The 14,201-nt window shown below is 29.2% G+C and overlaps 1 protein-coding gene and 1 long non-coding RNA gene across 2 annotated transcripts; both read right to left on the bottom strand.

Annotated features, from left to right (window-relative positions):
• Window positions 1–4,538: 4,538 nt before the first annotated feature.
• Window positions 4,539–6,081, bottom strand: LOC140184424 (uncharacterized). The gene is made up of 2 exons (XR_011881058.1): window positions 5,070–6,081; window positions 4,539–4,972 (listed from the first exon to the last, which is right to left on the bottom strand). It is a non-coding gene; the product is annotated as an uncharacterized lncRNA (long non-coding RNA).
• Window positions 6,082–8,054: 1,973 nt separating this feature from the next.
• On the bottom strand, window positions 8,055–12,808 carry LOC112794269 (glycosyltransferase BC10). The gene is made up of 10 exons (XM_025836362.3): window positions 12,431–12,808; window positions 11,635–11,733; window positions 11,451–11,551; window positions 10,682–10,753; window positions 10,497–10,587; window positions 9,836–9,916; window positions 9,303–9,362; window positions 9,075–9,197; window positions 8,425–8,463; window positions 8,055–8,320 (listed from the first exon to the last, which is right to left on the bottom strand). Exons 1-10 carry the CDS (start codon window positions 12,806–12,808, stop codon window positions 8,192–8,194), a joined length of 1,173 nt encoding a protein of 390 aa, XP_025692147.2. The 3' UTR covers window positions 8,055–8,191.
• Between the last annotated feature and the right edge of the window lie 1,393 nt (window positions 12,809–14,201).

Genomic DNA, 14,201 nt, shown 5'->3' on the forward strand with positions numbered 1-14,201 from the left:
GTGATGGGTACTTTCTCATTTTATTAGACAAAGATTCATGAATTGACTCTAGGTTGATACACTTGATCATCCAAATTTGTGCGAAGCTAAAATTTTAGGATCATTCCAAAAGTGTTGAGATATTTTGGGTTTGATGTTTGGTTTTTTAGTAAATATTTAAGGTTTGAATATTAAAAACAACTATACTACATGCATACTAAAATCAGCCACTACTATAAAATATATATTAGAATATAAAATACATATTAAAAATCATATAAACAATAAATGTATTTATACATAAATATAAGATGGCTAATTTTGGTGATTGATTTTAGTATATAAATAGTACTTTTTTTATTAAAAAATAAGAGTAGCTTAAGTAAATAAAAAAGATTATACATGAATAACACAAATTATTTAATAAATAAAAAGTAAAATGATCATATTATATGTAAAAACAAAAACTTAATAAGAAAATTTATTTATATATACTATAGTAGTATTGTTTAAGAATGTTTTTATTAATCGAGGAAACAATATTTTAATTTTTCTAATTAATCATTGTGTTATTGATAATTGGATAATTTGTAATATAAAAGAAATAATTTCTACGAATAATATTATCCAAATTTTTTTATGAAATTTAAATTTTGAAATTATAATTATTTCACTTATTTTAGGGGATTTTGGTGAATAAAAGATATAAGAAAGAGAATATAAGAAGATTTTAAATCTTTGGAGCCGATATTGTAGTTAATTTATCTTAGAAGTTAAGTTTTTATTTACCTTAGAAGTTAAGTTTTTACTTTCTACGCTTCAACCCTTAAAAGAAAAGTGAAAATTCATATGTAGTATTATTTTTATATAAAGTTGTTGGTTGAATATATTAGATAATTTAACAAATTTGACTAAATTATTATTATTTAATAACTCTCAATTATTAACTTCACATAAAAATAATGCATACAATAAAGAAAATGGTATGATGCTTGTGCCTTGGCACAATTTCTATTTATTCTTAGTTGTTAGATTGTGGTTTGATTTGATAAAGTTTTTATTTTTTAAAAATAGTTTATAAAAATTAATTTTTAAAATATAGTTTTTTAAACATTGTAATATCTATGTTTGGTAAATTAAATTAAAAACAGCTTTCAATAAGCACAAGCAACAATAAGTGCATTTAGTAGAATAGTTTTTAAACTTTAAAAATACCATAACAGACATTAATGTAAGAATTAAATTTAGATATTAATTAATGTATGACTTTATATTAGATTTTTTAATTTTGATAAACACAACAAAAAATCACATATAAAGCTTACTAAAAAGCCCTTTGGGGTTAAAAAATGCTCTGCTAGAGTTTCTCTAGTAGAATTTCTCATCACAGCCGATCTCACATCGATTTCTAAAATTCAAATTTTATTGTACTCCAATAGAGAATAATGAATGTTCATGGAGAAGGAAGGAATGTGGGGAGAGATGATGCTGTACGAAAAGATGAGAAAAGGGTTAACTTTTTTAATGAAAAAAAAGTAGAGGAGAGTTTAAAAAATTTGTGCCAAGAGTTTAGTAGTTAGAGTTCCAGCTAATAAGCCATTGTGAGGGTATAATTAAAGGAGCAATGAGAGTAATATGGTCTCATCAAGAGAGTTTTAAGGTACTGGATTTAGGGAAGAATGTCTTTCAATTCTTCTTTGAAAAAAAAAACTGAATTATTAAGCATTGAAAGAAGAGTTCTCTGGTTATTTAAGAATTATTTGATTAATCTGAAGAGATGGTCTGAAGACTTTGGTACAGAACACAATGACATTTCTGGTTCCGATATGGGTACAATTATGGGAGATTCCAGAGCAATTATTATGCACATTTAAGCCACGAAGTAAGGAGTTGTCGGAAGTTTTTAGAGGATTCGGTGGAGGGGGTGGTTATGGAAGAAAGGTAGGAGCTAGCTGAAAGTAGAACAAATGGGCTAGAGAATAATGGGTCAAAAGGAGAACTCAAATTCTAATAGGCCAATAATTGAGACTAGCTTGAAAGAAAAGTCTTATAGACCTACACCAGTCAATCTATTAAAAGAGTTTGCTAATTTATCTTTGCAGGAGAGTAAAGGAAGAGAAGAAGTTGAATAACGCTTATCAACTGGCTGAATAGTAGGTGCAGGAGAAATGGGAAGTGGAGGATAGGAGGGTTCTAATGAAAGTCAGATTTTGGGAGAGCGTACTATTGAATTGAATGAAGCAACCAACAAGAAAATTGTGGCTCCACCAATCCCAAAAAAAGTATAATACAGGCGGTGATAGATCTAGAAGTTGCAGCAAGCCCTGATTTTCATATTGGTAAAAAATTCAATGAAAAAAAATCAGAAACGTAGAACGATGAAAATGAAACATCTAGCGAGGAAGTCAGGAGAGGGAAGTAGTAGTAAATTGAGTGGTGAAAAAAGAAAAAATACTGGTGTGAAAGAAGAAGCAAAGCTGAAGAAACAATCCAATAAACATGAGAGTTAGCTAAAATGGATAGAGGATGCCAATCCAAATAAGGCACCCTAAGGCACATGAAGACAGTGATGTGAAACTGTCAGAGTTTAAAAAATTCTCTAACAGTTTACAACATACAAGAGATCCAAAGATCTCATTTTTTTGAGATTTTGTTTCTATGCGAAACTAAAAACAATTACTTGTTGGTGACTAGTCATTGTAAGAAATGGGATTTTTAATTTATGCATTGTGTGGAACCACAAGAAAATGTGAGAGGCTTAGTATTAGCTTGGAAGAATAATGCCGACATAGTTGCAGAGGTATGAAAACTACTTTATTCATTAGAGGTGGAAGGATTGGGTAGGAGGGAAGGTGTGAAATATGGTTGGGATACACTTCTATGGTGATGAAGGACAGTGAAACTAACAATATGAGGAGCTGTTAAATCTATTGACAACCTTGGAAGGTAACTATGTGTGGTTTTAGGAGACTTTAACGCTATAACAGCGTACCATGAAAATGAAGGTGGGCAAATGAAAATAAGATTGCCTATTGAATAATTTAGTAATTTCATAAACATGGGAGGAATGGTGGATATGGAATTTAAAGGATGTAGATTTACTTAGAATAATCGACAACATGGAGAAAGTTTAGTCAGAGAATAGTCGGACAAATGTTTAGCCACCCCAAGCTAGCTGGAAGCCTTCGCCAGAGTTGTTGTCATCCATTTAAATGATCAAAGATCCGATCATAGACATATCATGTTAATCATAAAGGAGGAGCATCGAAAAATAAAAAGGCATTTCAGGTTCCAAGAGAGGAGGTGTGAGGAAGAAGAAGTAGGGCAGATTGTCCGAGATGGGTGGAAAGTAGGTGTACAAGGGTCTCCAATGTTCCAATTGTTCTCCAAACTGAAAAGATGCAAACACCAATTGGTGGAATGGCAAAAAATAAAAGGCAATAACTCTTTGACAAAGTCAATCATACCAAACAACACCTTAAAGAAGAAAAAAAAAGGTGCTCAAGCAGACAAAAGTCAGATCATGGTGCTGGAGGAGGAATTGGCAGAAGCATACTTAAAAGAAGAAAGCTCCTAGTGTGAAAAAGTAAAAGTTCAATGACTCAACTATGGAGATCAAAATACAATATTTTACCATTCAAAAGCACATATTAGAAATAGATATAATAAAATTTAGAACCTAAAAGATGAAGATAGAGTTTTGCATTTAGATTCGAAAGGAATTCATAATGTTGCCCAGAGGTATTTTGAATCTATATTTCATTCAGATGTCGTGGAGGACCCTACAAATGTTATATCTACTATGAGAAAAAATAATAGGACAGAATAACTGGATGCTTACTAGGGTAGTAACTGAGGCCAAAGTGAAGAAAGTTATTTTTTCAATGAATTCATTTTCATCTCTAGGAGATGATGGTTTCACGACACAATTTTTTTAAATTTTTTGAAATACTATCAAAGAAGATACAATGAAGGTAGTGATGAGTTTTTTTTCAAGTGGCAGAATGCTCAAATCATTCAACCATTCTCATATTTGTTTGATTCCAAAAACCCCTAATGCTTCGACTATGGTCCAGGTTCAACCGATAAGTCTTAGCTCGATGTTTTACAAGATTATTTTGAAGATATTGGTACATCGTATGTAGTTTATTATGAATAAAATGATCAGTGACAATCAAAGAACTGTCAATAAGGGTAGACTCATTAGTGATAATGTATTAATTGCTCATGAATACATACACTATCTAAAGAATAAAAAGAATGGGGATTGGATATGGCATTTAAATTGGACATGGGTAAAGCGTATGATAGGGTGGACTGGAGTTTTTATAGAAGGTGATGGAACAATTGAGTTTTTGTAATTGGTGGATTAATTAGCTTAAGAAGTGTGTAACTAATGTTTCCTATTCTATTATTGTGGATGAACAACTAAAGAATTTGTTTAAACCTATAAGATGTCTCTGCCATATTGAAATTCTTTCTCCCTACCTACTCATTCTTTGTGCAGATGGCCTTAGCCATTTGCTTCACAAAAGAGAATAGAATAATGGGTTGATTGGTTTGAGACTTAACAGGGGTTGCCCTTCTATTAGTCATTTATTTTTTACTGATGACTTTATTATCTTTACAAAATCAAATCCTACCTCATGTCAAAATGTTTTGAGTATTCTACAGAAATATGGAGGACTAAGTGGCCAGCAGTTTAACTTGAGAAAGTCAGCTGTCTTCTTTAGTTGCATTACTCCACAACAAGAGAGGAACCGTCTGGCATATTTACTCCAAGTGCCAAATGTTAGAGCACAGGATAAGTACTTGGGCCTTCCTACAATAGTGCAGAGATCCAAAACATCAACTTTTACTTATGTCAAAGAGAAAGTCGCAAAGAAATTATAGCAGTAGAAGAGGTCATTATTGCCGATGAGTGGACGAGAAATTCTGATTAAGACGGTTGGAGCAGCCATCCCTATTTACACCTTGGACTATTTCAAACTACCTGAAAAATTCATAGAAGACATTTAGAGATAGCTAATGTAATTCTAGTGGGGACAGAGACAAAATGAAAGAAGGATGCAATGGATCAGTTGGAACACCTTGTGTAGACCAAAAAATCAAGGAAAAATGGGCTTTAAAGATCTCAAAGAGCTTAATCTTTCAATGCTGGGCAAGCAAGGATGGAGATTCATCACTAAACCTATTGCTTTAATTAATAAAGTTTTCAAAAGCATATATTTTGCACAATCAAATTTTTTGAAGACAGGGGTGGGGAGTAATCTATCATAGGCCTAGTGAAGCCTGTTTGAAGGAAGAGAAATTCTTGAAAAAAGAGTTTGCTGGCGAATTGGAAGGAGAAGCTCTGTTGATATCTGGGAGAAAAATTGGGTGGATAAACAAAGACCAATGTTAGCTAGTGAAAACATCCAATTTCAACCAAATCTAATATGGGTTTCGCAACTTATGACAGAAATTGGAGAATGGAACACAAAAATGATTGGCAACAGTTTTTCATTAGAGATTTCACAAGTCATTTGCAAAATTCAAATTCATGAAGGTGACAAACTGATCTGGAGCAGGAAAAGAAGGGGACTTAATCGTTAGCTCGGGATATAAAACTGCCTTCCAGATGTTTCATCCTTTAGTTGAGTTGCTAGACGACCGGTTCAAGAACAAAGGCCTATATGACTCTATGGAAAGCTATTCCGGTAGTCTTCCAGTTCAACAAAAATTAAAAAGAAGAATTGCAGCAATTTTCAATATATGTTCGTACTGCAATAAAAATCAATAATCCATCATGCACTTCTTTGTAGCTTGCTCACACTCAAAGCAAATATGACAATTAGCAGGAGTTCAAACCATATTTAGAGAAGAAGAAGATGGAAATTTTTAGAGTCTAGTGGTTGGAGGTAAGTAAGGGGATGAATGGATGGACTCATAATCGAAATCGAAAAAATTTAATTGCATTTTTTATTTGGCAAATTTGGACTGCAAGAAACAAATGAATTTTTGAGAAAACGGAAGCTACTCTTGAATTTGTGTGGAGAGAAACAGTTGAATTAAATAAAGAGTTCCTTCTCCATACATGCATGCTATGATTTCTTTTCCTTTTCTTTTCTTTATTCAATATGTTTGTTTTATGTGTGTTTTTAATGGACTTTTTGTACTTATTTTCATTAATGAATGAAAATTCTACTTTGGTTAAAAAAAAATTGATAAGCACAAGTTATATTTGAAAAGCTCCACATTAGACGCTTTTAAAAGTATTTCTATTTTTTAAAAGTTATAAACACAAAGACATTGTCTTTTTTATTTTTCAACGTAAAATAAGAAGCTTACAAGCACCTTTCCAAAAAGTTTTATCCAACTAATTTTATTTTAGAGGCTTTTTACCACACTACATTACTATATAGTATATAAGAAAGTATAGGAGAACAACGCTTTTTTTGAACAACGTAAATAATAGGTTAAAAAAAGTTAATTTTAATTTTAAAAATTAAATTTTTAATTAATTAGGTTTAATCATAATTTTGAATCCTTTCTTATTTTTTTCGCAATCGCTCTCTAGCAACCCTGTGCCACTGCTGCCGCCGTTGTATCGCGACCCTGGTGCCCCCCGCAGCTGCTTTCTTGTTACTTGTTTCTTATCAACTAAGTCAGATGTTTCATTTTACTATGTATGTAGATGGTTCTTTTCATTCTAAAGTGGATGTTTATTTGGGTATACCATTAGTATTTTACTTGATTTGCTTGATTCTGCATGCATATGCTCCACAGGATGTTAATTTTACTATATATGTGGATGATTCTTTTCATTAAGATATGGATGTTTATTTGGATTATACCATTTGGGTGAATGAAGCAAAGCGGCACGCAATGAAAGTTGCCTGGTGAAGACACGACGCAGCGGCGTAGAAGCAAAAGCAAAGGGGTAACATTAAAGTAGTAGTGGAACAAGGCCTCTGGCTCTGCGATGGTGTGACGTCACAGAGGGGAGAAGAAGTCGCGTAGTGGCAGCTTTTCTTGCAAGGAGAACAGGGGCGGCAAGAAGAAGAAGGTGCATCGGTAGCATCCAGAGTAGGGGGCGCAACGCAGGAAAAAATAAGGTGCAGCGGCGGCGTCGATTGCAAGGAGCACAAGGGCGGCGCAACGCATGATAGAAGAAGGTGCAGTGACGTGCAGTGCCTTGCTTCTTCAGAAGGTGACAACGGTGGTGAGGTGCGTTGGTGACGGCACGATAGGGAAGGGGAATGAAGCAGCTATGGTAAAAGAAGAGAAAAGTGGAAGGTGAGAGGCTAGGATTGTGATGGATAAATGGGGTAGAATGTTTTTCGTTTTAGTGGACTTGGAGTGCAACAGTCCATTATTTACGTTATTCGCACCCTCATTGTTTACCTAGTAAAACTGATCATAGTATATACTAATACTTTGCTATTGACCTAAGAAGAAAGATTTTACTAGTCTTTCAATTTTTGACTATGCTATATATACACCAAAATTAACTACTAAAGTTAATTATCAGGATAAAATATATGTTGAAATATAAATACACATTAAAAATAAATTAAATCATACATATATTTATATACAAATGCATTAGTGACTAATTATAGTATACGAATAATATTTTTGCTTAATTTCAAATCTTTGGCACTACTAGGCTTTATTTTTCCAATAATAATAATAATAATAATAAATTATTATTATTATTATTATTATTATTTGATAATGTCACTTCTATAATGTATTGTATTGTTTAGATTATTTTCAACCTTTTAAAAGTCTTTTTCCATAATCAAAATGTAAAATAAAATAAATAATGAAAATAGAAGATAATTTCGACAAATTACATAAAAAAAATCTTTATCGAATTCATCAGTGACAATATCAGTCTTCTAATACTTACCTCTCCTAATATATCTATAGACTTGGTTAGTATAATAGAGTCTAACATAATGTTTCAACAATTATGTTAAGTTTATATTAAACTTCAGCTGATTTAATACGTAATAATACATACTAGCTGATTTGATGGCTGTAAGTATTTTAAATATTTGAATTAACACAACTTTGATGTATGTCATATGATAGATCAAGACGGAGGCCCAAATTCGACCTTAGAATTAGATGCGAAATCACTCATCTATAAAGAAGGTAAGGTAATTATTTGGTATTATTGACGAAGTAGTGCTGACTCTTATGATGAGATGATGATGGTGTTTCAGTTGATTGAATAATTGGAAAAGATGTGCAACAACTTGTCTATTGTTTGAGGAGTGAATTTCCTAGCAAACAAGTAACATGGCCTCTGAATTCCATTCCATAAGCAAGGCTGTCTTTTAATTTCTTTCTGTAGTAACAACAACGTAAAACATACATGAGAATGAGATCACAATTTGTTAATTTCATCAACAATATAATGAATGAGTGCATTTTATTAATATATATATATACCTTCATGTTGCTGGTAACGTGCATGCTGACATCAACGGACTGCATTGTGCAAATAGAAAGAGTGGTAATAGCTTCAAAGAGTTGCTAATAAAATGATATATATAAGCTTCAAAATATGTCAATTTGACAAACACTTGCAATTTTCTCAAAAAGCTTGCATAAACATTTATAATAAATTAAGTAAATTATGCTGTTTGTTTTTAATAATGTATTTAATCGAGATAATATTAAGTTTAATTTCTGAAATTTATTACCGTGCTCATCAAAATAGTTCTTAACTTTTAGAAATGACCAAATTCATCTCTAAATTTACAAATTGCGAATTTCCATTACGTTGTCTCTAATTTAACTGATGCATCAAAATACTAACATGAAGCGTTATAGTTTCATATTAGAGATGCTATGCTGGCATTATAATACTTCATATTGACACTATGTTAACCGCAATTGAATTATTGACAATAAAGACTCATAATTTATAAATTCAAAAACAAATTTGGTCATTTTTAAAAGTGAAGGACTATTCTAATCAACATTAAAAATTTTAGAGACTAAATTAGATATTACCTCATTTTCAATCCATTTTTTTAATTAAAAATAGATTTTTTAGATGTATAAAAAATAAGATGACATTTTCACTTAGGACTAACCGATATATTGTTCAAGAGCTGGTATGTAACATCCTCAACCCCATATGTCTTGGGATGCCAGCCTCTTTTGGACCAATCAACATGTGTTACTGACCAATTTGCAATTCCACCAGGATCAACAATCTATAAAGATTTAAGCCAATCAGCTCACAGAAAATTGTTAAAAATAAATAGTACTACTTTTAAAATACTTACATTAAATTCTTAAAAAAGGAAAAAAAATCTTACATTGAATAAGGTAGGTAAGTACTGCTCATCTACTATGCAATATTTCCCTTCAAACCCAAGCTGCATTTTCAAGAATATTCACATTATATATATAAATTACTTAGACAACATGTTAAAATAGAAGTCAATGCTAAAGTAGGCTTTTCAACATAATAAATATTTTAATCCTATTTTTAATAAGAGTTGAAACTACAATTTTTTTCCAATGAATCAAAGAAATCTCTATCTCTGATCTGTAGGAAAACAAAAACTACACCGTATATTACAGAGAAAAGATCAAACATAAAACAACTTTAGATGTTTAAATGCAACAACACTTAAGAAAATTGATTAATGACAGAAATTCATAGATAGTTATTTTCATATAAAGTTTGTATTTGAGAAATGTTAGATAATTCAACAGATTTAACTAATTTATTATCTAAATTCTCAATATTAACTTCACATAAATTAAAAATAAATGCATATAAGTTTTCATCTTGATTAAGTATACTCTCTTATGACAACAACAATGCTGAATTCAGAAACTACACCTTACAGTAAGCTCGAAACTTCGAGTAATAGAGGTTGTCAGCGATAACTACAAGAGCATGTTGCCGCTTCAAAGTAAACCACTGCACGCATAACCAGCCACATCAATACACACGTTTCTATCAAATATTGAATATTCCAAGCAAGTAATTAAGTAGCTACAGTATATTTTTTTGGATAAAGTATATATTTGATTCTTAATATTTGTAATTTTTTTAAAATATTATAACGTTTTTTTTATTTTTGTTTTTAATATTTTTGAATTTTTAATTTTGTTGCTAATATTTTTTATTTGTATCAAAACTACTTTTAACTAATTTTTATTTTATCTATAATATTTTAGATGAAGTTAATATTTAAGAACAATTTTGACGTAAATAAAAAATATTAGAAATAAAACTAAATAAAATTAAAAATTAGAAATATTTAAAAAAACACATAAATATGAGAAAAAATATATTTTACTCTATATTTTTTTAACACAAAAAATATACCAATCATATCATATACGTACTAATAAAAATTACTTATAATATATTTATATATAAATATATATTATTTTATCTATTTTAATATATATTTTATATTTTAATATATTTTATAAAAAAATAATTTAATAATTAATTTTTAGTATATACTACGTAGTTAAAAATTTACATATACCTGTCCACCCTTTCTAAAGTCCTTCATCTGAATTTCAGGTAGCATGTGTCGTGAATACCTACCATTGCCTTGAGGACCAATGTCCTCAAAGCTAATGTATGAAAGGAACCAAATTATTTATAACAAATTAAAGAGGAAGGAGCGCAAATATATTTGAACCCGAAGAATGAAAAAGGAATACATACCACTCTACAAAGCTGACATTTGTATTGATCAAGTAGTCATAAATATAGCCAAAACTGTGCAGTGGTATACAGCTGCAATACCCATGTTAAAAGTATCAGAGCCCTCAAGAAATAAGAATCAGATTTCGCCTAAATTTTAAATCTTGAACTCAATGTAAAAATATAAACATGGGGAGATAGAAGTAAAAGATTTTTATTCCCATTTAAAAAGTATAATATTCTGTATCTAATTATTGGAAGGTTGTTAGATATTCTAATAAAATTTTAGTCATTAATTTTTAGCATAATATATATTTTTTTCGTCTTTAAAATTTATTAAAAGTTTACATAATATCTCTAACTTTTATTTATTTTAATTTTATCTCAAATTTTTTTATTTGTATAAAATATATTTTTAATAGTTAATTTTTTAAAAAAGTTAAAGACTAATTTAGTAATAATTTCACAAGAACAATATTTAATACAAGTAAATCAGATATAATTATCATGTATTATTACTGAATTAGTTTTCAAGTTGATACAAATTGAAAATTTTAAAAATTAAATTAAAACAGAATAAAACTTAAGAATATTTTTAAAATTTTTACTAAATTTTAGAAAAAAAATATAGTTTACTCTTAATTTTATTATAATATATATAATTAAAACCAATGATTAAAAATATTTCTGTAATACTTGATAATTTTTCAATACTATTTTCATACATAAATAAGTTTTTGTATTTTGTGTTTGAGAAAGAGAATTGGAAGTGTGATAAGCTATATTTGACCTGTCAGAAAGTAAAACAAAGCGTTGGTTATGAGGATCTTGTAGAGCATTTGCAAGCAGTCTCCTCTCTGCATCAAACATAGAAATATTGCCCCAATGCACCTGCAACAAGTAAGGCAATTAAATTTCAATTATCAGAAGCTTATCTTTATAAAAATCTTAATTATAGGTTACATTGGATGCACCTCATCACTGGGTATATCCTGATTAATAAAATAGCGGCTCATACGAAGTGGTTTAGTCTTGGATGAATGAACATAAACAGAGAACTTCCCTTCATGTCCCTTCCAAAATACACAACACATTACTTCAGGAAATTACTTTGTTTGTAAAACAATAAACCATTAATTATTTATCCCACAAAACATATATGATGATGACAATTTAATTAGTCTTACCTTTGAAAAAAACAGAAATAACCTATGCATGGTACTTTAAATAAGAATAATGCTTGAGAAAATGGCCATTTTATATTTTAAAATATATTGTCAAATTAATTAAATACATTTTATTTTTAAGGGATCACATGCCTTTTTCTTCTTTTAAGGGATCATAATATTTTAGAAACTACATTAGTAGTTTACCCGTTATCATAAAACGATAATCTACTACCATATATATAAGAGAGTAAAATTATTAATTAAGGATCATTTTAGTATATTTATGTTATGTTAGTTATAGTGACTATAATGTTTTAAAAATATCGTTAAAAATATTATTAAAATATAAAAAATGATTTTAATTTTAATAATATTTTTTAACTACCTTAACCATGATAATTATAGACATATACTAGAATTTCAACGATTAATAATTGCTTAGGAACAATAATAATACCATAGCCAATGAATTATAACTCAAATTGTATAGTCTTTCTATACTTACCTAAAAGGTTGCGGGTTTGGATATTCCTATTTTTGATAAAAAAAAAACAATAATGACATAATAGAATACGTAGTTTAAAAAAAAAAAAAATCTTACTTGGAAAAACTTATCCCACAATCTCTCAAATGGCAAGGAACCAGGGGTCAAGAACATGAAGGCAATTTTGGGATTTTTTGAAAGACAAGGTGCATTCAAAATATCCCTAACAACAACATGTGATGCAATCTCATCATTTGTATATTTCCTTTCAATAGCAGGTGGTGGAAGATAATCACAACTATCAGGATACTTCTCACACTTTCCACATGAAGAAAAGGGGATGTAACAAACCAAAGTTCCTTTTATTATTAACTGATGAATGAAATAATAATAAGCAGATAGTAGAAAAATGCAAAGAAGTAAAATCATTGTTGTTGGCTTCTTCATTGGAGAACGGTGGCGTGACCTTGTTGTCAACATTTGCATGTAACCCATTTCACTTCCATTGTTTCTCTTCAACATTATTGGTCTTATTTTATATTCACCTGCCTCAAACGCAAATATGTTAAATTATTCCGACATAACAGATTTCATTATTTTACTGTAAAGTATTTAATTATTCTGATAGCTATTTATTCTACTGAATATATGTATAATTTAGCGGCTGATTTTTATTTGTTAAAGTATACTTTTTGTTTTTCAATATGGATCCCGCTAGGGAGACAATGGACTATTTGTACAATATGTACAATGGCTATTGAGTTATGAAATGAACATCTCTTATACTATTTAGAATAACCATCCGAGTACAAGGGATAATAAACATCTTCTCGAAAAATTAATTTAATTTTTAGGTTCATCAAGGATCGAACTCTTGACCTTTCAAATCTAACGCTTTAATACCATGTCATGATACCATTCATCCCAAAAGCTTCAGCTGATGGTAAAATGTAACACTAATAATTATATCTCTAATACTCCATAAACCTCTATTGTACACATTGTATAAATATTTCATTGGCTCCTCATACTTTTCCTTTCAATATTTACAAATTTTTAAAAATATTTTTAATGTTTAATTTTATTTAATTTTGTTTTTAACATTTTTAATTTGTGTCAAAAATTACTTTTAAATATTTTTAATTTTGTAACGTTCAAAATAATTTTGACACATATTAAATAAATTAAAAATAAAATTAAATATAAAAAAATTAAATATTTAAAAATATAATAAATATTGGAAACAGAAAGCATATTCTAACTTTTGTTTTTAGTATTTACTAAACAAACTCACCCGAAAAATTGTCAAAATTAAAATAAAATAATCAACATAATTTTTCCCTTAAAATAAATGATAATAAATTAACAAGTTGAAGGGAAGAGAAGTGAGATGGCAATAATACCAATAGCGAAGGGAAGAGAAGAAATTCAAGCGAACCTAAGAATAAGCTTCCCTTCAATGCAATAATCTCTCACAAATATCACGAGAGACTGAAACCAAAATCTCTCTCACTCTCTTAAATATTGTTCTCAATTGACTCAAATAAATTTGGTCTTTACAGACATTAATGAACCATAATATATTGCTTTAAATGACTTTATAAAAAGACAAAATAAGTATTTATATCCATAAATAATAGAAGTAAAATATATTTTTAAAAACTAGCTAAATTGATATTAACATTATACTAGGATAGGTAACCGTTCTATTCAATTTATATTTTTTAGAATTTTTAAAATTTATTCTTTAAAATTCATTTAATTTGTGTATATCGTATTTTATTGTATAAATATTAATCTTGGATATAATTATTTAGATATTTTTAAATAGTTTTTGAACATAGATGATGTTTTTTTGTGTAAATACTTTTTAATAATGATTATATAT

Source organism: Arachis hypogaea, chromosome 4, assembly GCF_003086295.3.
Source record: "Arachis hypogaea cultivar Tifrunner chromosome 4, arahy.Tifrunner.gnm2.J5K5, whole genome shotgun sequence".
NCBI classification, from domain to species: domain Eukaryota; kingdom Viridiplantae; phylum Streptophyta; class Magnoliopsida; order Fabales; family Fabaceae; genus Arachis; species Arachis hypogaea.

Excerpts from the sequence above, each read along its gene's own strand:
- LOC112794269 (XM_025836362.3), bottom strand. The coding sequence starts at position 12,808 with ATGGGTTACATGCAAATGTTGACAACAAGGTCACGCCACCGTTCTCCA. Across the intron at positions 11,734-12,430 it reads TGTGGGATAAGTTTTTCCAA|GGACATGAAGGGAAGTTCTC; the intron begins GTAAGATTTTTT and ends GTATTTTGGAAG. Across the intron at positions 11,552-11,634 it reads AGGATATACCCAGTGATGAG|GTGCATTGGGGCAATATTTC; the intron begins GTGCATCCAATG and ends TACTTGTTGCAG.